This window comes from Tachysurus vachellii, chromosome 13 (genome assembly GCF_030014155.1).
Source record: "Tachysurus vachellii isolate PV-2020 chromosome 13, HZAU_Pvac_v1, whole genome shotgun sequence".
Classification (NCBI taxonomy): domain Eukaryota; kingdom Metazoa; phylum Chordata; class Actinopteri; order Siluriformes; family Bagridae; genus Tachysurus; species Tachysurus vachellii.
In genome coordinates, this window is record NC_083472.1 from 16110226 (window position 1) to 16131927 (window position 21702).

The 21702-nt window shown below is 38.8% G+C and overlaps 1 protein-coding gene across 1 annotated transcript; it reads right to left on the bottom strand.

Moving 5' to 3' along the window:
• Positions 1–5337: 5337 nt before the first annotated feature.
• LOC132856318 (zinc finger C4H2 domain-containing protein) lies at positions 5338–18051 on the bottom strand. Its single transcript, XM_060885854.1, has 5 exons — positions 17857–18051; positions 17260–17431; positions 13434–13606; positions 13161–13323; positions 5338–5789 (listed from the first exon to the last, which is right to left on the bottom strand). The coding sequence occupies exons 1-5, from the start codon at positions 17907–17909 to the stop codon at positions 5676–5678; spliced, it is 675 nt and encodes a 224-aa protein (XP_060741837.1). The 5' UTR covers positions 17910–18051; the 3' UTR covers positions 5338–5675.
• Between the last annotated feature and the right edge of the window lie 3651 nt (positions 18052–21702).

Genomic DNA, 21702 nt, shown 5'->3' on the forward strand with positions numbered 1-21702 from the left:
ACTTGTTTTTGCCTTTTTTGTCACTATTTCCTCACTAACATCTGCCAGTCATTTTAATAAAAACTTGTCTGGTCGGCATATCAGATGCAGTGTAGTTGCACAAGTTAAAATTTTTTAACGGATCCAACGCTCAAAACGGATCCGAAAATTACGGATCCGCAGATGGTCGGCACCTCACGCAGCGCCTTTGCGACTCTCCATAGGAAATGAATGACTTCCATTTTATCGACCGTCGTTTGTCATGTGCAGTGGAAAGGCGGCTTTAACCGAGTGAGACGCAGGAAGCTGAGGCAGGGGAAACAGAGCACACATGGTTGTTGGGGATCTTTGTTTGGCTCGGATGCTCGTATCTCAAAAATTTGCTTGTATATTAAGACAAAAATTTGGTCGAATCACAGCTCGTATCTCAAAAAATTCTTATGTCAAAGCACTCGTATCTCGAGGCATCACTGTATATGCCTTACTAAAGAGATAGGTTTTTAATCTACATTTAAACTGGGAAAGTGTGTCTGAGCCCTGAACACTATCAGAAAGACTATTCCAAAGTTTGGGAGCAAAATACGCTCGACCACCTTTAGTAGGTTTTGATTTTCTGGGAACTACTAGAAGTCCTGAGTTTTATGATCTCAGAGAGTGTGAAGGATTGAAGCATGTTAAAAGACTACTTAAATACATGGGAGCTAAACCATTAAGAGACTTGTATAAAAGTAGCAGCAGTTTGTAATCAATTCTAAACTTAACAGGTAGCCAGTGTAAAGATGATAAAATGGGGTTATATGATCATATTTTCTTGTCCTGGTAAGAACTCTTAGCAGCTGCATTTTTGAGTAACTGTAGCCTATTTATTGAAGATGCAGGACAACTAGTAATGCATTACAATAGTCCAGTTTGGAGGTCTTGAACGCATGAACTAGCTTCTCAGCACCAGATAATGATGAGGTTTCTTAGCCAGGCAATATTTTTAAGGTGGAAGAAAGCTGTTTTGGTAATATGGGCTATATGATTTTCAAAAGACAAGTTGCTTTCTAATATAACACCCAGGTCTTTCACTGTTCAGCTAGTAGTTACAGTATAGCACTTTAAATGGAAGTTGAATAGTGAGAGCTTCTGTGTTCTGGTTTTTGGACAGATAAGTAGTATTTCTGTCTTATCAAAATTTAACAATAGAAAATTACAGGTCATCCAATCGTGTATCTCTTTAATGCACTCAGGTAATTTAGACAATTTATATATTTCATCTAGTTTTGATGAGATATATAACTGGGTATCGTCAGCATAACAATGGAACCTAATCCCATGCCTTCTAAATATGTTTCCTAAGGGAAACATGTATATTGACAAAAGCAGAGGTCCTAGAACTGATCCTTGATAGACCCCAAAATTAACTGGCAATAGACTGGAGGATTCTCTGTTTAAGTCTACAAAATGGTATCTATCAGACAGGTGGGATCTAAACCAACTTGAAGCCTGTATCTTAATACCTGTGCCATTTTGTAAGCGATCTAGGAAAATGTTGTGATCTATAGTGTCGAATGCAGCACTAAGATCAAGTAGAACTAATAGTGAGATGCAGTCTTGTCTTGGACCAAAGCTAAGAACAAGTTATTTGTAACTTTCACTAGTGTAGTTTCTGTGCTATGATGGGGTCTGAAACCCAACTGAAACTCTTCAAAGATATTGTTGTATATAAAACCTGTTCTAGTATTTTAGACATAAAAGAAAGGTTTGAAATGGGTATGTATTTTGATAGTTCATTTGGATCTAAATTAGGTTTCTTAATGAGGGGCCTAATTGCCAACTTGAAGATTTTACAGAAGTGACCTAAAGATAATGACAAGTTAATGATATTAAGAAGAGGCTCACCAGCTTGTATGTAACAATTCTTTCAGTAATTTAGTTGGAATGGGATCTAACACACATGTTGATTTAGCTGTAGTAATAAGTTTCTCCACTTTTGCTCGAGGTTACGGGTTGCTTTCTTGAGGGCACGAATAGGACTATCATACTACGGTGCTGGTGTTTTGTCTCTAACCTTCTTTAAACAGATGGGGCAACAGTGTCTCATTCTGATGAATCGCCTTTCTGATTGTTTGGGACATCGGAAAAAAGCTTGTCAAAGAGAAGAAAAGGTGAGCGCTACCATCAATCCCATGTCATGGCAAGAGTAAAGCATCTTGAGACCATTAGTGTGTTCTAGGACAAGGGAGTGGGCTTACTCACAATTTTGCCATGAATAAAGTATGGAACAAAAACATCCTCTAAGAGCAGCTTCTCCTAACCATTTAAGAACAGTTTGGTGACAAACAAGGCCTTTTCCAGCATGATGGCGCACCTTGCCATAAGGCAAATGTGGCTCGGGACCAAAACATTGGAATTTTGGGTCCATGGCCAGGAAACTCCCCAAACCTTAAACCTGTTGAGAACTTGGTGTCAAGCCTCAAGAGGTGGGTGGACAAACAATAACCCAGAAGTTAATTGACAGCATGCCAGGTCGAATTGCAGAGGTCTTGAAAAAAAGGGTCAACCCTACAAATATATGTAATTGCCAATTAAAGTATTTGACACATGAATTTAAAATGCTTGTAACTATACTTTAGTATATCATAGTAACATCTCACAAAAAGATCTAAAAAATGCTGAAGCAGCAGATTTTTTTAAAATTTATATTTGTGTCATTCTTCAAACTTTTAGTCACTCGACCTGCTCCGTTATAGACTTTTCCAGGCCTTCTACTCAGCAGAGGACATCGCTCAGGACACTTTGGCCTTGTCGCCATGTTCCGCGGTCCCTCCCATGCCTCGCCATGCTCCTCACTCTCCCCTTGGGCCTCACCATGCTCTATTTCTATTGTATTCTGTCTCACTACAAGGAACAGTCATAAAACACATTTCACTACATGTCATACTTGGCTGCTTGGAGTACCTGACACTCTGACAGAGCTCCAGCCTGTCTCTGTGGAGAGAGAACCTTCCAGAAGAACAACCATTTCTGCAGCACTCCACCAATCAGTCCTATACAGTAGAATGGCTAGACGGAAGCCACTTCTCTGTAAAAGGCCCACCTGGAGTTTGCCAAAAGGCACCTAAAGGACTCTCAGACCATGATAAATATGTTTGTAAATATGTGACAAATAAAATTTAAATTTGAATGTGGATTCACTGAGTCCTGATCTTCTTCACATTGTTTGTGTTGGTTTATGTTACCTGTTTGTTTAGCCATATCATGTTTCTTGTTTCTGTGATTTTTTTCCCCCCTGTCTATGTTTTTGTTATTGCTGCATTTGGGTTAGGTTCTATCCTCGCTGTGGCAACTGCGTTTTCTGACAATAATATTTCTTATGTTTAAAAGCAGTGATGAAAAACCTCTGATCAACTGTTCTTAGCAGTGAACTGGAAGAGCATACTGCTCATTGCTCTACTAATTGCTCAAGATTAAAATTACTGTTCTGAAGAATACCACCAATAATATTCTTATATACAGGCATTGAGGAAGGGATACTTGGGTTTCTCAAAGTGCAATTCTTTGAGAAAACGAAGAGCTGTGTTAGGAATATGACAGATATTTTAACTTTAAAAGTGCTTTCATAAGAATTCTGCTGTTATATGTAAATTGTCACATTTGTATCTTGTTCAGTATGCATACATGTATTGCTCAAAATGTATGTCATGTTTAACAGGACTTTCATCGTCTGTGATTTCTAACAAACTGAACATACAAACTGAAATTACATCAGATTTAAAATGGAAAATTAAAAATAATGGTTCTTTTTATGATTTAAAGGTTCTTTTTTTGATTGTTAGTTTGAATAACCTTTAAACATACAAGTTACGACTTGAATGACAAATAATTACTAATATAATTATTTAATATTATGTATAGTAATTATTACCAATGATTACTTTCTAATGACAAATTTTAGACCCATGACAATGGTAGTCAATTCAGTGGAAAATGGAGATGTTTGTTTAGCATAGTTTATTTCTATTTTGCATATGTTGCAAAGTGTTCAGGCCCCATTAATTTTTTTTGTTGTAGCCTGATAGTACAATCATTCAAATTTTTTATATTTATATATAAATTATTTTTATTAACCTACATTCAGTGCCCCCTGATGCCAAAGTGAAAATCCTGTCTTGGAGCTCTGCAGGCAGTTCCTCAGTGATACCACAGCAAGGCGATGCAAAGCACAGTGAAAAATGCTTTAGACAGGCACTGTTCCATTTTTAGATTTATAGACAGGCATCAGAATTTTAAAAACAGTTACAAGCTAGCGGAAGATAGTGGGGACATCAACATTTAGTCTTTGACATGTTTTAGAACATCATGTTGTAATTGAGCACTTCCCTTGAGCTCTGCTGACATTTTCCATTTGTCTATTATGTTGGTGAATTAAATAATGATGTCACTTATTTTTAAATATATATTACATTACATTGTTGTATGTGCCTTCAACATTTTTTTCACTATTGAGTTTCTATGTGCAAATAGAAGTTTGACTCTTCCTAGAAGAGGCAGCCCGGCCAAACTGAGCGGGCAAAGGAGAAGGGCCTTAGTCAGGGAGGTGACCAAGAACCAAATGGACACTCTGACAAAGCTCCAGCTTTTCTCTGTGGATAGAGGAGAACCTTCCAGAAGGACAGACATCTCTGCAGCACTCCACCAATCAGTCCTGTACAGTAACATGGCCAGACGGAAGCCACTCTGTAAAAGGCACATGATGGCCCAACCTGGAGTTGGCCAAAAGGCACCTGAAAGTCTCTCATACCATTGCTATTTCAGACCATGATAAAATTTCTCTGGTCTGATATAGCAAAGATTGAACTAGCAAGCGACAAATCTGGGGGAATCCTCATCACCTGACATATCATTCCTACAATAAAGCATGGTGGTGGAAAATTGCTGTGCACTGACTCTCCCTATCCAAACTTATGGAGCTTGAGAGGTCCTGCAAAGAAGAAATGGGTGTGCCAAGCTTGTCGCATCATACTCAAAAAGACTTGAAGCTGTAATTGCTGTCTATTCAACATAGTATTGAGTGAAGGCTTCTTATTTTTAACAAATTTGCAAAGATTTCAAACAAACATCTTCCATGTTGTCATTATGGGGTATTGCTTATAGAATTTTGAAAAAAAAAAAAAAATAGATGCACTGTATCCCATTGAACCATATAAAATACACAGTACCTCTGCCAAATATTTAAAAAAGTGGAAACATTCAGTATAGAACACTTTTCAGTATTAGCCATACCTTCCAATCAGTTTGAGTTTATCAATTGAACAGATTAGTCAGAATTTAATTGTTAAAATTTTAATCACACCAAACATGCAAGACTACAATTTTAACATTATTAATGTGTAATACAGCCACTGCTTTATCACAAATTGCAGATCCTGTTCATATATTTTCTACAAGAAAAAGAAATCATGTGTTTTAATAACAAACTACTTACCTATTAACTAGTGACTGAAAATGTGTAAATGGATTTCAGTACAAACAGTAAAAACTGTTTACATATGGTGTTAATGTAATGGTAACAATATTTATTGTTGCATGAATGATAAAATCTTAAGTTTAATAGATTTAAATCAAATACACACACAAGGGACTACAAGACAGTTTACATTAAAAAAGCTCTAAAGGGAGACTCTTGCATGTAAAAATAAGTTCAATTTTATTTACTCATCAGGTTTCCTCTTGGGTTTCTTGGGATTCCTGGAACGACTCTTTGCTTTACACAGTGGACAGATTGGTGCATTGCGGTGAATTTGCTGGTGACAAGATAGGCACGCCTGTGTGCACAAGATAATTAATAAATAAAACATGTTAATAAAAATGACTTACAGAATCCTCTCTGCATTGTGTCCATTTAAATATAGTCTTCTGTTTTAACTAGCAGGGGTATAGTTTCAGCACTGCACTTTACCAGATGTTCTCCACTATGCAGCTCATGTTTTAACACTTAAACTTAAGGTGCAAATACTCTTTACTTTCCCCAGGAAATCATGTTTGCATACAGCTGCAAGTTAGAATGTTCACATGCATGACTTGTCCTTCTTGATATTTAATTTATATTTACAGGGAGTGCAGAATTATTAGGCAAATGAGTATTTTGACCACATCATCCTCTTTATGCATGTTGTCTTACTCCAAGCTGTATAGGCTCGAAAGCCTACAACCAATTAAGCATATTAGGTGATGTGCATCTCTGTAATGAGAAGGGGTGTGGTCTAATGACATCTACACCCTATATCAGGTGTGCATAATTATTAGGCAACTTCCTTTCCTTTGGCAAAATGGGTCAAAAGAAGGACTTGACAGGCTCCGAAAAGTCAAAAATAGTGAGATATCTTGCAGAGGGATGCAGCACTCTTAAAATTGCCAAGCTTCTGAAGCGTGATCATCGAACAATCAAGCGTTTCATTCAAAATAGTCAACAGGGTCGCAAGAAGCGTGTGGAAAAACCAAGGCGCAAAATAACTGCCCATGAACTGAGAAAAGTCAAGCGTGCAGCTGCCAAGATGCCACTTGCCACCAGTTTTGCCATATTTCAGAGCTGCAACATCACTGGAGTGCCCAAAAGCACAAGGTGTGCAATACTCAGAGACATGGCCAAGGTAAGAAAGGCTGAAAAACGACCACCACTGAACAAGACACACAAGCTGAAACGTCAAGACTGGGCCAAGAAATATCTGAAGACTGATTTTTCTAAGGTTTTATGGACTGATGAAATGAGAGAGAGTCTTGATGGGCCAGATGGATGGGCTCGTGGCTGGATCGGTAAAGGGCAGAGAGCTCCAGTCCGACTGAGACGCCAGCAAGGTGGAGGTGGAGTACTGGTTTGGGCTGGTATCATCAAAGATGAGCTTGTGGGGCCTTTTCGGGTTGAGGATGGGGTCAAGCTCAACTCCCAGTCCTACTGCCAGTTTCTGGAAGACACCTTCTTCAAGCAGTGGTACAGGAAGAAGTCTGCATCCTTCAAGAAAAACATGATTTTCATGCAGGACAATGCTCCATCACACGCGTCCAAGTACTCCACAGCGTGGCTGGCAAGAAAGGGTCTAAAAGAAGAAAAACTAATGACATGGCCTCCTTGTTCACCTGATCTGAACCCCATAGAGAACCTGTGGTCCATCATCAAATGTGAGATTTACAAGGAGGGAAAACAGTACACCTCTCTGAAGAGTGTCTGGGAGGCTGTGGTTGCTGCTGCACGCAATGTTGACGGTGAACAGATCAAAACACTGACAGAATCCATGGATGGCAGGCTTTTGAGTGTCCTTGCAAAGAAAGGTGGCTATATTGGTCACTGATTTGTTTTTGTTTTGTTTTTGAATGTCAGAAATGTATATTAGTGAATGTTGAGATGTAATATTGGTTTCACTGGTGAAAATAAATAATTGAAATGGGTATATATTTTTTTTTGTTAAGTTGCCTAATAATTATGCACAGTAATAGTCACCTGCACACACAGATATCCTCCTAAAATAGCTAAAACTACAAACAAACTAAAAACTACTTCCAAAAATATTCAGCTTTGCTATTAATGAGTTTTTTGGGTTCATTGAGAACATGGTTGTTGTTCAATAATAAAATTAATCCTCAAAAATACAACTTCCCTAATAATTCTGCACTCCCTGTATATCTGTGGCTTTGGCCTTGTTTGGATCAATTCCAACATCTAATCGGTTCATTTGTTCATTTGTCATTAGTTACAATGACAAATCCATATAAACCTTTCAAACTCTCGTTCTGGAGATACAGCACTAATAACGTCAAAACAGATTGACATCTACGAGGAGGTTTGGATAGGATTGAGCCTCGAGACATGGAAGGTAGGATGAATACGCAGGACTCTGGGATGCTTGAGTCAGACTGCCACTGGAGATGGGAAATGGCCCAACAAAGCATGGGGCAAGCTTCCTGCAGGTGACCTTAAGTGGCAGGTCTCTGGTGGATAGACCCTCTGACCGACGCAATAAGGAGGTGCCAGATGGCACTTGGCACACTTGACGTAGAACTTTGAAGACTTAAGTAGGGTCATATGAGCTTTTCTTCAGCCTTGTATGCACCACTTGACCAGGGCAAGAGCAGAGGGGACTGAGGCTGCCAATTCCTGGTTAAAAGACAGTGGAGGATGGTAGGTGCCCTAAAAGAGAACCCACACTAGTTTGGAGGACCAAGACGCAGATTCTCTGGAGCATAGGATGTGGAGCCCCACCTCTAGTTCCTGATTTAGCCACTCGGTTTGTCCGTTAGACTGTGGGGGGAACCCTGAAGACAAGCTGATGGTAAACCCCAGGAGCTGGCAAGACTCTCTCCAAAAGTAAACTGGGGACCTCGGTTGCATGAGAGGCCATGCTGGTGAAACATTTGCTGGGGCATAAGCAGAGCAGGTTCCTTAGCTAATGGCAGTTTGGGCAAGGCAATGAAATGAGCCATTTTGGAGAATCAGTCAACCACAAAGAGACCAGCCAACGAAGGTAAACCAATAACAAATTCCATGGATGTGTGAGACCATGGTCACCTGGGATCAAGGAGAAGGCCGGCCAGAGGAACCCTGGTTATCTTCAGCAACAAAATCCGTGATTTCATCACCTTTCTTAAATGATGGACACCAAAAGCACTGTACATCAGGGTACAGACAGGATGTGGGCAATTCTGGGGTGACAGAACACGGGAGAGCTATGTCACCATTAGAGGACTTGAGAGTACAGAAGTTTGGGGACTAACAACTTTCCCCCTGGACAGCCATCAGGTACTGGGAGACTGGAGACAGCTTGCAGGACCCGCCTCTTGATGTTGAGACAAAGGGCCATGACCATGATGGATAAAAAGAGGATGCGTTTGTGAATCCCAGGAACTGCTGGAACTGCTTCCTGCTATCGGCATGCAGTCAGTCCCTCACAGTTGTTACCAGACCAGAGTACAAAGCCCAAAAAAGCAGTGCAGGGGGTATGGAATTCACACTTCTCAACTTTCACATACACATGGTTCTGGAGCAGGCGTTGAAGCACAAGTTGATCATGGTGTCTGTTTTCCTCCATGGAGTGAGAGAAGATGAGAATGTCATCCAGATACACAAAGATAAACTTGATAAGCATGTCTCATAAGATATCATTAACCAAGGCCTGGAAGACCACCAGCATGTTGGTCAGGCCGAACGACATTAACAGATATTCAAAGATGGTTCTCTGGAAAAGCACCCAGGATGAGGCTCTCTGGACAATGTCATGTGACTGGGGGTGCTGGAGGAGGTTTAATGCCCCTTTTCCACTGAGGCAGTTTGAGTGCTGGTTCGGAGCCAGAGCCTAATTTAGAACCAGTTTTTTCTTTTTCGACAGCCAAAGCACCGGCTCTGAACCAGGAAAAGTGGTTCTTAAGTAGCACCAAAACGTTGCTGGTCTAGACTTAAGAACCGCTTGTGTTAGGGGCTGTGGGTGGGGCTACTGTTAGTGCATTTGATAATATACCTTAAGTATACTAATGTTTAATACACTTTTAATTTACCGCGATATGATACATTATCAGCACACATGATAGTAAGTAGCTACATGCTAAGGCTAACTTTTTTCTGTGTTAATGATAAAATAATGTTATGTACTTTCTCGATAACAACCTCCGTTTACACAGATTACATGGAGATGCACGTACACATTGGATTCCCCACGTTTGGATGCCAATGTAGGTTCACAAAGCCATGAGCATTAACAGTAAAGCAACATCCGCCACTGTTGATGTGTTTGTGTTTGCTGCTGCTGCGCTAAAGTTGCTGGGACATGTGACACATATACAGTGACATCAGACTCGGCTCTGTGATGGCTCTCTAGCCGGTGGAAAGGCAAACCGGTTCTTAGAAGGTTCGCCAGTGGAACCAACTTTGAACCAGCACCAGCTCTGAACCAGCACCCGGTTCTTTTTGGTGGAAAAGGGGCATAAGAGTCATGGCAACAGAAGCAGTTGAACTGGAGAGCTAGCTGAGGCACGGAATGAGTTCACTGATGCCTTCTTGAGATCCGTTATCTGCTTCTCATGGGCCGTGCTGGTCTGAGATAGATTCCCAAGGAGGGTTGGCAGATCAGGACAGTCTACTGAGTCCATGATTATCCAGATGGTAATCTGGAAGAAGGACTCAAATGCAGGACGCAGAGTTAAGAGAGTCTTTAATAAACAGTTCAAACAAATAGCACTGGCAAAATGGGGCAATAGTAAGGACAGATACAGCAGGCAGAAACAGAAGATAAGTCTGAACCAGTAATGGATATCACGCATAGTATCACCAGGGCGATACTGAGCAGGCAAGAATCAGCAACAGGGAACAAACAGGGTCAAACCAGGCAGGGAAGGAACAGAAACAAGGAAGGATGACTACACACGAGTGCAAGGCCATTTTTTTTTTTTTTTTTTTTTTAAACAGGAGGGTCACTGAATTATAATTTTGATGAAGATCTTTTTTCTTTTATTAATTACAGTTATTAATATCATATAGGTACTGTTGGAAAGTGGGCAAAAAATGCAGAAGACCAAATAATGTTCAGTACTTGTGCAAGTAACACACAGTATTAAGCATCAAGTGTATGTAAACTTTTTAATTTTGTCTTGTACACTATGTATAAACATCTGTTACATGAAAGTGTATTCAGGGTGGTTCTAATTAAAGAAACAAAAGATGCACTTTAATAACCTGCACATGGCATGCATGACTGGTATCACATTCCACCATTCGAAGAAGACTTCAAGAACAGAAATTAAGACGACATACCACAAGAAGCAAACCACTTAGTCAGGTCCATAAATATTGGGACATCGACACAATTCTAACATTTTTGGCTCTATACACCACCACAATGGATTTGAAATGAAAAGAACAAGTTGTGCTTTAACTGCAGACTGTCAGCTTTAATTTGAGGGCATTTACATCCAAATCAGGTGAACGGTGTAGGAATTACAACAGTTTGCATATGTGCCTCCCACTTGTTAAGGGACCAAAAGTAATGGGACAGAATAATAATCATAAATCAAACTTTCACTTTTTTAATACTTGGTAGCAAATCCTTTACAGTGAATTACAGCCTGAAGTCTGGAACGCATAGACATCACCAGACGCTGAGTTTCATTCCTGGTGATGCTCTGCCAGGCCTCTACTGCAACTGTCTTCAGTTCCTGCTTGTTCTTGGGGCATTTTCCCTTCAGTTTTTTCTTCAGCAAGTGAAATGCATGCTCAATCGGATTCAGGTCAGGTGATTGACTTGGCCATTGCATAACATTCCACTTTTTTCCCTTAAAAAACTCTTTGGTTGCTTTTGCAGTATGCTTTGGGTTATTGTCCATCTGCACTGTGAAGCACCGTTCAATGAGTTCTGAAGCATTTGGCTGAATATGAGCAGATAACATTGCCCGAAACACTTCAGAATTCATTCTGCTGCTTTTGTCAGCAGTCACATCAATAAATACAAGAGAACCAGTTCCATTGGCAGCCATACATGCCCACACCATGACACTACCACCACCATGCTTCACTGATGAGGTGGTATGCTTAGGATCATGAGCAGTTCCTTTCCTTCTCCATACTCTTCTCTTCCCATCACTCTGGTCCAAGTTGATCTTGGTCTCATCTGTCTATAGGATGTTGTTCCAGAACTGTGGAGGCTTTTTTAGATGTTGTTTGGCAAACTCTAATCTGGCCTTCCTGTTTTTGAGGCTCACCAATGGTTTAACATCTTGTGGTGAACCCTCTTTATTCACGCTGGTGAAGTCTTCTCTTGATTGTTGACTTTGACACACATACACCTACCTCCTGGAGCGTGTTCTTGATCTGGCCAACTGTTGTGAAGGGTGTTTTCTTCACCAGGGAAAGAATTCTTCGGTCATCCACCACAGTTGTTTTCCGTGGTCTTCCGGGTCTTTTGGAGTTGCTGAGCTCACCGGTGCGTTCCTTCTTTTTAAGAATGTTCCAAACAGTTGTTTTGGCCACGTCTAATGTTTTTGCTATCTCTCTGATGGGTTTGTTTTGTTTTTTCAGCCTAATGATGGCTTGCTTCACTGTTAGTGACACCTCTTTGGATCTCATCTTGGAGAGTTGACAGCAACAGATTCCAAATGCAAATAGCACACTTTAAAAGAACTTAAAGTTGACAAATTAAAGCTGACAGTCTGCAGTTAAAGTACAACTTGTTCGTTTCATTTCAAATCCATTGTGGTGGTGTATAGAGCCAAAAATGTTAGAATTGTGTCGATGTCCCAATATTTATGGACCTGACTGTATTAACAATAAGTATCAGAAGCCCAGGTTGAAATTCACAAAGACGTAGAGACACAAAGGTTTTGGAACCATTAACTGCTACCAAAGTGATGGAAAAAACTCGATCTGCTCAAGGTACAAAACATAAGCTTATCTATGAAACTTGGTAGTAGTAGTGTCAGAGCTTGCATGGCTGTTTCTGGAACAGGCTTACAAAAGAAGTTAGAAGCTTAAAGGAACATTCTAACTCCCAATTTATAGAGTAATGAATAAAGATTATTCTGAAGGAACTTCATAATGCAGCAAGACAATGAACAACAATGTCAACTGAACAAAGAACTTTTAGACTGGCCAAGTCAATGACCAGACCTTGACCAAATGAGCATGTATTTTACTTCCTGAAGAGGAGAATCAACCCGTAACAAATAACTGAAAAAGACAGTAATAAAAGCCTGGGAAGGCATCACAAAAAAGAAGCCAATGATCTAGTGATGTCATTGAGTCACAGCTTGATGCAGTTATTGAGAGCAAGCGATATCCAAGAAAAATATTGTGTTATTTACTTCAATTCTTCTGTTCCTAGAAATTTGTTGGCCTAATATTGAGAGATCAGATAGCATAGTTCAGTGTTTTAGGTAGATTGACACATATGGATGTAAATACCAAGAAATAAAAGCTCTTGTCTTGTTCATTGACTGTTGAATGGAGCAATCAATATAAACATATGTTGGTATAAACCTTGTTATACCAACAGTTTTGTAAGGGACTGTATTTCATAATGCACTACATTGTACAATTTATCCTAATTCAATAAACACACAATACTTACTTATCTTAAGTAATTATAGTTACTATGTTAAGCATTGTAACTATACTGACCATTATTACTATACCAACCATGTTTGTGATTTTTATTACTGACCTTCATGGGTGGAGGTTGCTGTCTGAAAGTGGCCGGTTGCCGTGGGTCTTGTTTTCTTGAGACTTGAAGCTGCTGAGCAGCAGCTGCAGCTGCTGCTAGAGATTCAGGAATGATGGGCTCGTGTGGCTCTTTCTGCCATTCGGCCTTCTGCTTCTCAAAGTAACTATATGGGGAAAACTCTACACTTTAGTTTCTTGAAGAAACACATGAAGCAGTATTAATTTCTTTGCCTGCCCTACAAAGAAATTTGATAAATTTTGAAAAATTACACACTCTAGCGAAAGCCTCTCCTCTTCCTCATTAAGGTTGGGCAGCCGGTTCAGACCAAGAGTCATTCTCAGAGCATCAACATGCTCCTTCAAGGGTTTGTATTCATCATGAAGGCGTCGTGTAGTCTCCAACAGTTTGTTCAGATCATTCTCTGACTGCTTAATAGTGCTCTCCATCTGCAGAAAATCAGACACAAAAGAGACTTTAAATGGGTGGCAATCCAAACTACATATATAGCCTTGTAAACTTTACAAAGACTGGCACACTGATGTTTGACAAGCATGTAGCTTTTAATTTCAACTTCCGAGTAGGATAAAAAAACTAAGAAAATGCAATCAATAAATAAATAAATAACAATAAATAAATAAACACATACAAACATACATATTAACCATAAAGATGGGAAGGGCTCATCAGAGTTCAGCATATAATTTCGTGTTATCAATACTGCTCACACCATTAACAGAAAAAAAAAAAAAAGTGTCTTCATTTTTAGATTTTTTTTTAAATCTATATTATAGATTAAAAAAAAAAATCTAAAAATGAAGACGGGGCAGAGTTCAATAAAGAGACAGCTCTAGGAAAAAAGCTGGTCGGCTGGTCCTGGTCCGGAGGCACCTGAAACGCCTGCCGGAGGGTAGAAGTGAGAATAGTTTATGGGCGGGATGAGAGGAGTCCTTAAGAATGCTGCGAGCTCGCCGGATGTCCTCCATAGCAGGAAGTGGAGTCCCTGTGATGTGCTTTCACCACCCGCTGCAATGCCCTACGCTCTGCAACAGAGCAGCTCCCATACCAGACTGTGACACAGCTGGTCAGGATGCTTTCTATCGCGCAGCGGTAGAAGTTCACCAGGATATCCGAGGAGAGCTGATTTTTCTTTAGTGTCCTCAGGAAAATGAGGCTCTGGTGAGCCTTCTTGACCAGGCTGGAAGTGTTGGTAGTCCACAACAGGTCCGCCGAGATGTGGATCCCCAGGAACTTGAAGCTGGAAACGCGTTCAACAGCCAACCCATTGATGTGGATGTTGTCATGTGTGCCTCCTGTCTCTTTCCTGAAGTCCACAATGAGCTCCTTTGTTTTGGAGGTGTTAAGGAGCAAGCTATTGTTATTTCACCATGTGGCTAGGTGCTGGATCTCCTCCCTGTAGGCATGATTGGATACATAATACAAATGTTCTGTGATTTTGGTGGTCAGATCACAAGTTGCACTTGACCCTGTTCACCTGTGTTCAGACCTCCCAAGATGTTAAGTCTAAATGAGGCCTTTTTAGACTTTTCTATTCAACCTTGTCTCCCTTTTCTCTGTAATGTAAATATTAGAACATGCTATTGTGAGGTTTGGTACCTTCACTACTGTAGACCAAAAACATTGCTGTATCTCTTGCACAATTCCTGCTTAAAAAAACGTTTATTGTTTTCAGTTCTTGTCAAGAAAAAAAATCATTGTTGACATTTTACTAAATTAAAGGTTGCCTATCCCCAGGGTTGTGTTGCCCAGAAATCACTGAAAACTGACTATGCTAAATATTGGTCGCTATCAACGTAATAATGTATGGTTTGCAATTTTAACTGCACTTAATTTGACTTTGTTTATTTACATTTCCACATACCTGTGTGTTCTGAAAATCTACCTAATAAAGATTTTTCTAACAGCTGCCACAGTACATGCAGAGCAATAATGGTAGTATCTATAATGTGTATTATTTCCGGAATTAGAAGATAAAACAGCAAAAGAAAACGGAAGATAAAAAAGGTGGCTGCAATCTGTTGAACGTAGGCCTACTTGTCAGCCAAGCAACTACAAATATAAATCAACCTGGACCTATTACCTGTTTGTCCTACCCATTGTCTACAAACTAATTGGCTTGTGGCCAAAGTGGCTACATAAGGAATTAATTACTGGAGCCCTCATACTCATCACAAGCCAAATTTCACCTCTATTTCCCCTTCCTTTACAGCTAGCTGCATTCCATCAACCCTTTCAGACTCTGATTCCTTTCCCACTCTACCAATGAAGTTAGGGTTTTTCCTATCCTGAAGAAACCCACTACAGATACCTTCGACATCAGCTAAAATCTTCTAAAATCCTCAAATGCAACAAATCAACTATTTGTTCATTGCCTATGCTCCTTTCCTTGTATAAGAGAGGCTTACAAATCAAAGAAGGTGACTGGCCATCTCCCGTGACACACTAAATTTTCTGCTTTACTATTGGATTTTGCTTTGAGTGCTGCAAATTTGTCATTCGATTGCATAGGCTGAAACCTTTCCATAGGCAGGTCAAGCACCTGAATCGGCCAAGGGGATCTTGAGAAAACGTTGTTTGGGCAATAACCAAACATTTTAATGTCCAGGACCTTTAAATTCAATGACGCAGTTATCTATAGAATTTAATCGTAGTGCTATTTAAATATGGAAAACTGTTGGAAAAGGAATACGATGTGTATATGTATGATTATGTTTTTAATTCAACAGCTTATCTGAATAGCAATCAGGAATACCTTATATTATCTGAAAGGCATGTAAACGCGTTTATTATGAATTTGTTTTGATTATTTGGTCCAAAGTTATCATTGCTTTTATTTGTGAAGTGGTAGGTTGCTCTTGAAGCTCACTAAGCCGGAAGCACATTCAGCTGTGGCATAACAAATATTACTGTATTGTATGGTGGGTAGATTCCAAAACAAACCCAAAAAGAGTTATATTTAGATAAAATGAACACCTATAATATCATATAGATCAAATAAATTAAGTAATAAAATAATAGTTTGCTAGCTGGAGAGTGCACCTAAACAATCCTCTATAAAAACCTCTCTGTAATACCTCTGATACACAATAAATAAATTAAACTTGAAACAGTTAATGGTTTAACAGTTTCTTGAATTCAAAGAGATATACTCTCTAAAATTTTACATTTTGTTCCATCTTCTCTTACTCTGACTTGAAGCAATCTCATGTGTTATCTTTATTTTGGTGCCAGAATTATTCAAATACACCTTGTAGTTTTTGAGATATATGTGATTTAATTGAGCATGTCATTTTCATGCAAGAGGTTTTAAAATAGGCCTAGGGTAGAAGATGTTAAGGGTTTCTTAACCTGCTCAAATCAGTTTTTAAACACTGTTGAGTACCTACAAAACCAAAAGTGGACTAGCTCCCCCTCACCTCAAAGCACTCATCACACCACACACTGCCCCACACTCCCTCATTCTCTAGCATTGCTTGACTATGACTGACATTCTTCAAGACTTACCTCTTCGGGAAGTACTTAAATCAGCATTTTAATCAAAAAGTGTTGTCTGTGTGCTTTTCTTACTGTGTTACCTCTTAAGGAATGTTTTAAGACTTGTTCTTTGACTGTGGCCTATTAAACTGGTACCAATATGTATTTATTGATAGAAACTTTAAAGCACATCTATAACTTGCTCTGGATAAGGGCATCTGCAAGGTGGTATAAACTCTTCCTACTTTCTTGAGAAATGTGATGGAAAACAGTCACAAGTATTCAACCTAGGCATTTATTTATTCAACTCTGGATTTATATATAGTAACCAAGTGTTTCCTATCGGTGTGTGGTTTAGGGTTTTCTCCCAGGGAGAGGGGAAGCATTTGACTGACTTGGAGTGAGAGATCCTTTGCCAAAGCAATGGGGCAAAACAGATCTTTTGTTATGCCTAAAAATATTTTCAGTTATACATTCTAAAACAGTCAAGACAAATCAGACCATAGCAGGCTGTCATAGTCTAGGTAATTAATGTAAAACACTGTTAACCATACCATATTTTACAATGGAGTAGCACTATAAACTATAAATGAGTCCGAATACACACCACATTGATATCAGCATGAATCAGGCGTAGTTCCTCAACATGTGCCATCTTCTCCTGAAGGAGCAGGTCCATCTCCTGCTTGTATTCTCTCAGGTGTTTCTCTTCAGCTTCAAGGGCCTCAAACTCGCTCTTCAGCCTGGATTTGATCTTCTGCAGCTGGAGAGTTTTATTCCTAAAGTACGTGCACATACAAATTATATTATATATGCAACTGTTACTTATTGGGCCATGTGTATAAGATTTATTTTACAAAAGCGGTGTCCTTGCTACATTTCCAACCACATTACATTATTGTGGCTAATTTTAGCTGTTAATCGAGGCTTGTTCCTTTGTTCGCCAAAACAATTACACATCGTATTGCCATCAAGACTGTGCCTACCATCGCTTCTACAAAAACTAACCGAGCTACATGAAATCACCGTGTGCAACAAGTGTTAATGTGGATTAAAATAAATAACTTAAAAGAAGGTGTTAACGCATAACGCTGGAAAACTGAACTGCGAATCCAAATAAGCGAAGCAATGCGCTGGTTAATCAGTAAGGCGCTAGCTCGCTAACCCACCGCACACCAATGAATGAAGTGGAAGGCATTTTTACCTTATTTCCAAAATATTTTCTAATTTGCACATTATCTCTTGCTCTTCTGTCATGGCCTCGTTTTCAATGTTTCAACGTCGACAATTAAGTGCTAATATTAACTAACTATATCAAGATCCGCGTATAAAGAAGTATAACGCAGTTACAGACGGCAGCTAACGCTACATAATACGCATGCGCAAGTACATTGACCACTGCTGTACGGCAGTCTCCGTATGCTGCTGTCAAAATAACTACGTCACGATAATTTGCCCGGAAAAAAAACATTCTGAAAATTCATTCCAAGGCCGCGATAAGTAGGTGTGCTGGAGAACCATTGGAGTTCAAGAATTCGTTTACAAGAAGAAGAAGAAGAAGAAGAAGAAGAACCACAAGAGTTCAAAACAAAAGAGTATGTGTTATCCAGCCCCAAAAAACACCACACTTACAGGAGGTTCAAATATAGCAAATAGATCACAGATAGATACAATATCTTAAAATTCTAACTTTGTGAAACAAACATTTTTCCTATTATAGCATCTATTTTTCCAAATCAACTAGTGGAAAACAGTATTGAATATCTCAAAGTTGAGAAAGAAAATTGTGGAATCATCTTTTAATTTCCAATTCTAAAACAAATACCGGGACAAGTCTAAAAAAAAAAAAAAGTAACTTATTAGTTAGCACTTAAAAGGGAGTGCTTACACACCTCAATGAAATGTTGGACTTGGTTAATTGAAAGGAAACAGATCCACCTAGAGAGTTGTCGGTTGAAATGAGGGAAAGGATTAAAAAAAACTTTAACAAGGAATTTCAACTCAGGTCAGAGAAGCTGGTTGCTCATAGTCAGCTGTGTCTGAAATCTAGTGCAAGTATATCCTTAATGGGAAGGTTATAAAAGAAAAACACTGGCAGGTTAAGGAAGATGCCAGAGTGTTGGGATTGAAAACGCAAAGCAATATGCCCTGAAAATAGAAAATACACAACAAAACAAATAAAAAGTTTTTGTGTGTTCAATGGGCAAATATCCATTCTTGCTCAGAAGTGATTTCCTCACCAGTATCAGATAAACACAATTTGACAATGATTTTTAATTTTTAGATAAAATTAGATTTATATATTTTAGATAAACCACCTAGACAAAAAAATATTATATATTAGCATATATTTTCTTATTGTAGAGTAAGTATTAAACAGTAATTGCTTGTAATTTTTTGTTTGTAATGGTGATGGTTTTCTAGTTTTCTACCACTGAAAGTGAAGATGTAATGTGTTGTACCTCGTATACCAGAAGGAACATGGCCATCTCGTGAGAGGTAATTGCATAATTACAAGTATTCAACTGATGACTGAAAAAACTCACAATTGTCCCATTGCACTCTAAGCCAATATTCTTTCAATCTCTCCAGGGTGACGCGTTTATACTGAAATAGGCCCTTGTGTGTGGTGATTGTGAGAAGTTCTCTGGATTGATCCCCAACATGCATCTAAAGATATGCTTGGTTTAAGTCAATTTTACAGAATTTGTGCCCTCCTGTTAATAAGGTGAAAAGATCATTAATGTGAGGCAGGCGGTACTGATCAACGGACAACACTTGGTTTACAGTTAATTGCAAGAGCTGGTGTCTCTCTGTTAATGTAGCACACAAATGTTTAAAGTTGTGCAATTTCATTGCATACTGTTTGAAATAAGTATGTTTACTTTCGAATCTCAGTGTCCAACCTCAGATGAATCAGAGGTCCAAATTTTATTATAAGCTCAGGATAGTGATAGAGATAGTGGTGTTTTGGTTTAAGGGAAAATTCTGGAAATACCTCTACTCTAGACTGGATATATTCTTCAATAAGTACACACAAATAAGCAACCTGATCAGCAGTAATAGCTGGTGTGTTCACATGCACAACTATTTCTTGCAGGAGTAAGATCAATTTCCATATACTACTTTCGCCTGTGTTTTTTATCCTGTTTCCATCCAATAAAGGGAGGACTCTCTGCAGGCACCAATTTTGGACTGCATGTCCACCCAGCTTCTGAGTATTTGACAAAACTCTGGAAGTTTGTCATCTGCATCATTTCCAAGATAAGAAAACTGCCTTATACTTCTATTCAGTTCTTCAAATGTGAAGTGTTTCTCTGTGTTTACCAAATTATTGATGAATAATGCCAAGTCACTGGAAACAATGCCCTCAAACAGATCATGACGTAGACATGGAGGGAGACCAGGCTGGCAGACATGAAAGTAAAGCAGCTGGTTGAATAATTATTTCCATCCCATATGTCCTCAAACACATCACTGATCGGTATGCGAGATCAAAATTGAAAGTTCAAAATGCTTTTTGAAAGCCTCTGATTGAAAGAGGGCATTAAGAGTTTCTTTTACAGGCACATACTGTGAAAAGCATTCTTTCACCAAAGCATTATTACCTAAATATGCACGCACTGGTTCGACGTAATTGAATGCATTTTTAAAGACTGTCTTTTGACACTGATGTGTACGCAAGATCGAAATTCCTGCCTTAAGTATATCGTTTTTTTTAATAAGGACAGAATATATTTCAACTTTAAGAAGGGAAAGAAACAGAAATTGCTAATTTTTTTATATAGTTATTTTAAAACACCTACTACTGAGTAAACTTAAACAGGCAAAATAAATGATGTTTATCTAACAAAGAAAAGCATCTAAACACTTATTTTTTAATGTTTTTCATGTCCCAAAACTGACTGCATGTATGTATTAACCACATGGATTAAGCTCAGCACATCAGTCAAAATGATAATTGTTTATAACAAAGAATACTTTAATATACGTACTCTATAGCTAAAGCGAATGACACTGTAGCAAACTAGAGCATTAATCCATGTTAAAATGGCATTTTTACCATTTTTGCTTTTACCTTTTAGTTCAGAATCCACACCTTTGCATCCACTATGGCGAGCTCCGTCGCGCTATTTGCTGCCTCCCGCCTAAAATTACCCTAAAGTTAACAATACGTTTCTAACTAACATAACATCATTTACAATGTTTTTTTTTTGTCAATGTTTTTACCTTTTAGTTCAGAATCATTACACATTTGCATCCACTACGGCGAGCTCCATCGTGCTATTTGCTGCCTTCTGCCTACAACAAGACCCTTAAAGTTATAGACACAAACGTAACTAACGCTATGTTTAAAAACAACAATAGAATATTAATAGTATATTAAGTTTTTCAGGTTTTTGAACAAGAAATAGACAAAATTGTGCACATCTGAAATTATATGTCTAATGAATTGGTTCTGTCTAAAATATCAATGTCATATATTTTAATATTTGTGGACATAATTTAAGTGAACTTACTGACTAGTTCTGAATAATGCCTCTTCAGACACTCTTCACTCTACAGAACTCACTGGCTCAGACCCAAAGTGTCACATTACAATAAATTACTGTGAAAATGCAAGAACTACAGTGACAACAAATTAACCTGTATATTCTCCTATGTACTCCTGATGGGAGGAGTGATTGCCTTGAACTGCGTGAAAGGCCTTCTTTTTAATTTGTCCATTTAGCTCAACTGTTACCTGTGTGAATCATTTCATTGTCACTGCTTCCCCAGTGTAAGATTTGAGAGTCACGTCAGGCAATTTGAGTGGCACATTCAATATTTCGCTATATATCACATCCAACACCAGAGACATGACCACAAAAGTGTCGATCTCCATTTTCACTGTTGTCCCTCCAACAGAACAGTGCGACTGTGTGCCACCTGCAACATTAAGCACATGTAAATAAAGTTCCTCGTCTGATGTGTCCGTGCGCTCACTTTTTTCTGGCCCACAGAGAATACATGTTTGTTTTGCTTCCTTCTGAATCCTGTTTTTTGCAGT

What these genes read in the sequence shown, in the direction of transcription:
- LOC132856318 (XM_060885854.1), bottom strand. Translation starts at nt 17,909, where the DNA reads ATGACAGAAGAGCAAGAGATAATGTGCAAATTAGAAAATATTTTGGAA. An exon ending in TTCATGCTGATATCAATGTG is followed by an intron (nt 13,607 to 17,259) that starts GTGTGTATTCGG and finishes GATTTTCTGCAG; the next exon opens with ATGGAGAGCACTATTAAGCA. An exon ending in GAGGAGAGGCTTTCGCTAGA is followed by an intron (nt 13,324 to 13,433) that starts GTGTGTAATTTT and finishes TTCCCCATATAG; the next exon opens with TTACTTTGAGAAGCAGAAGG.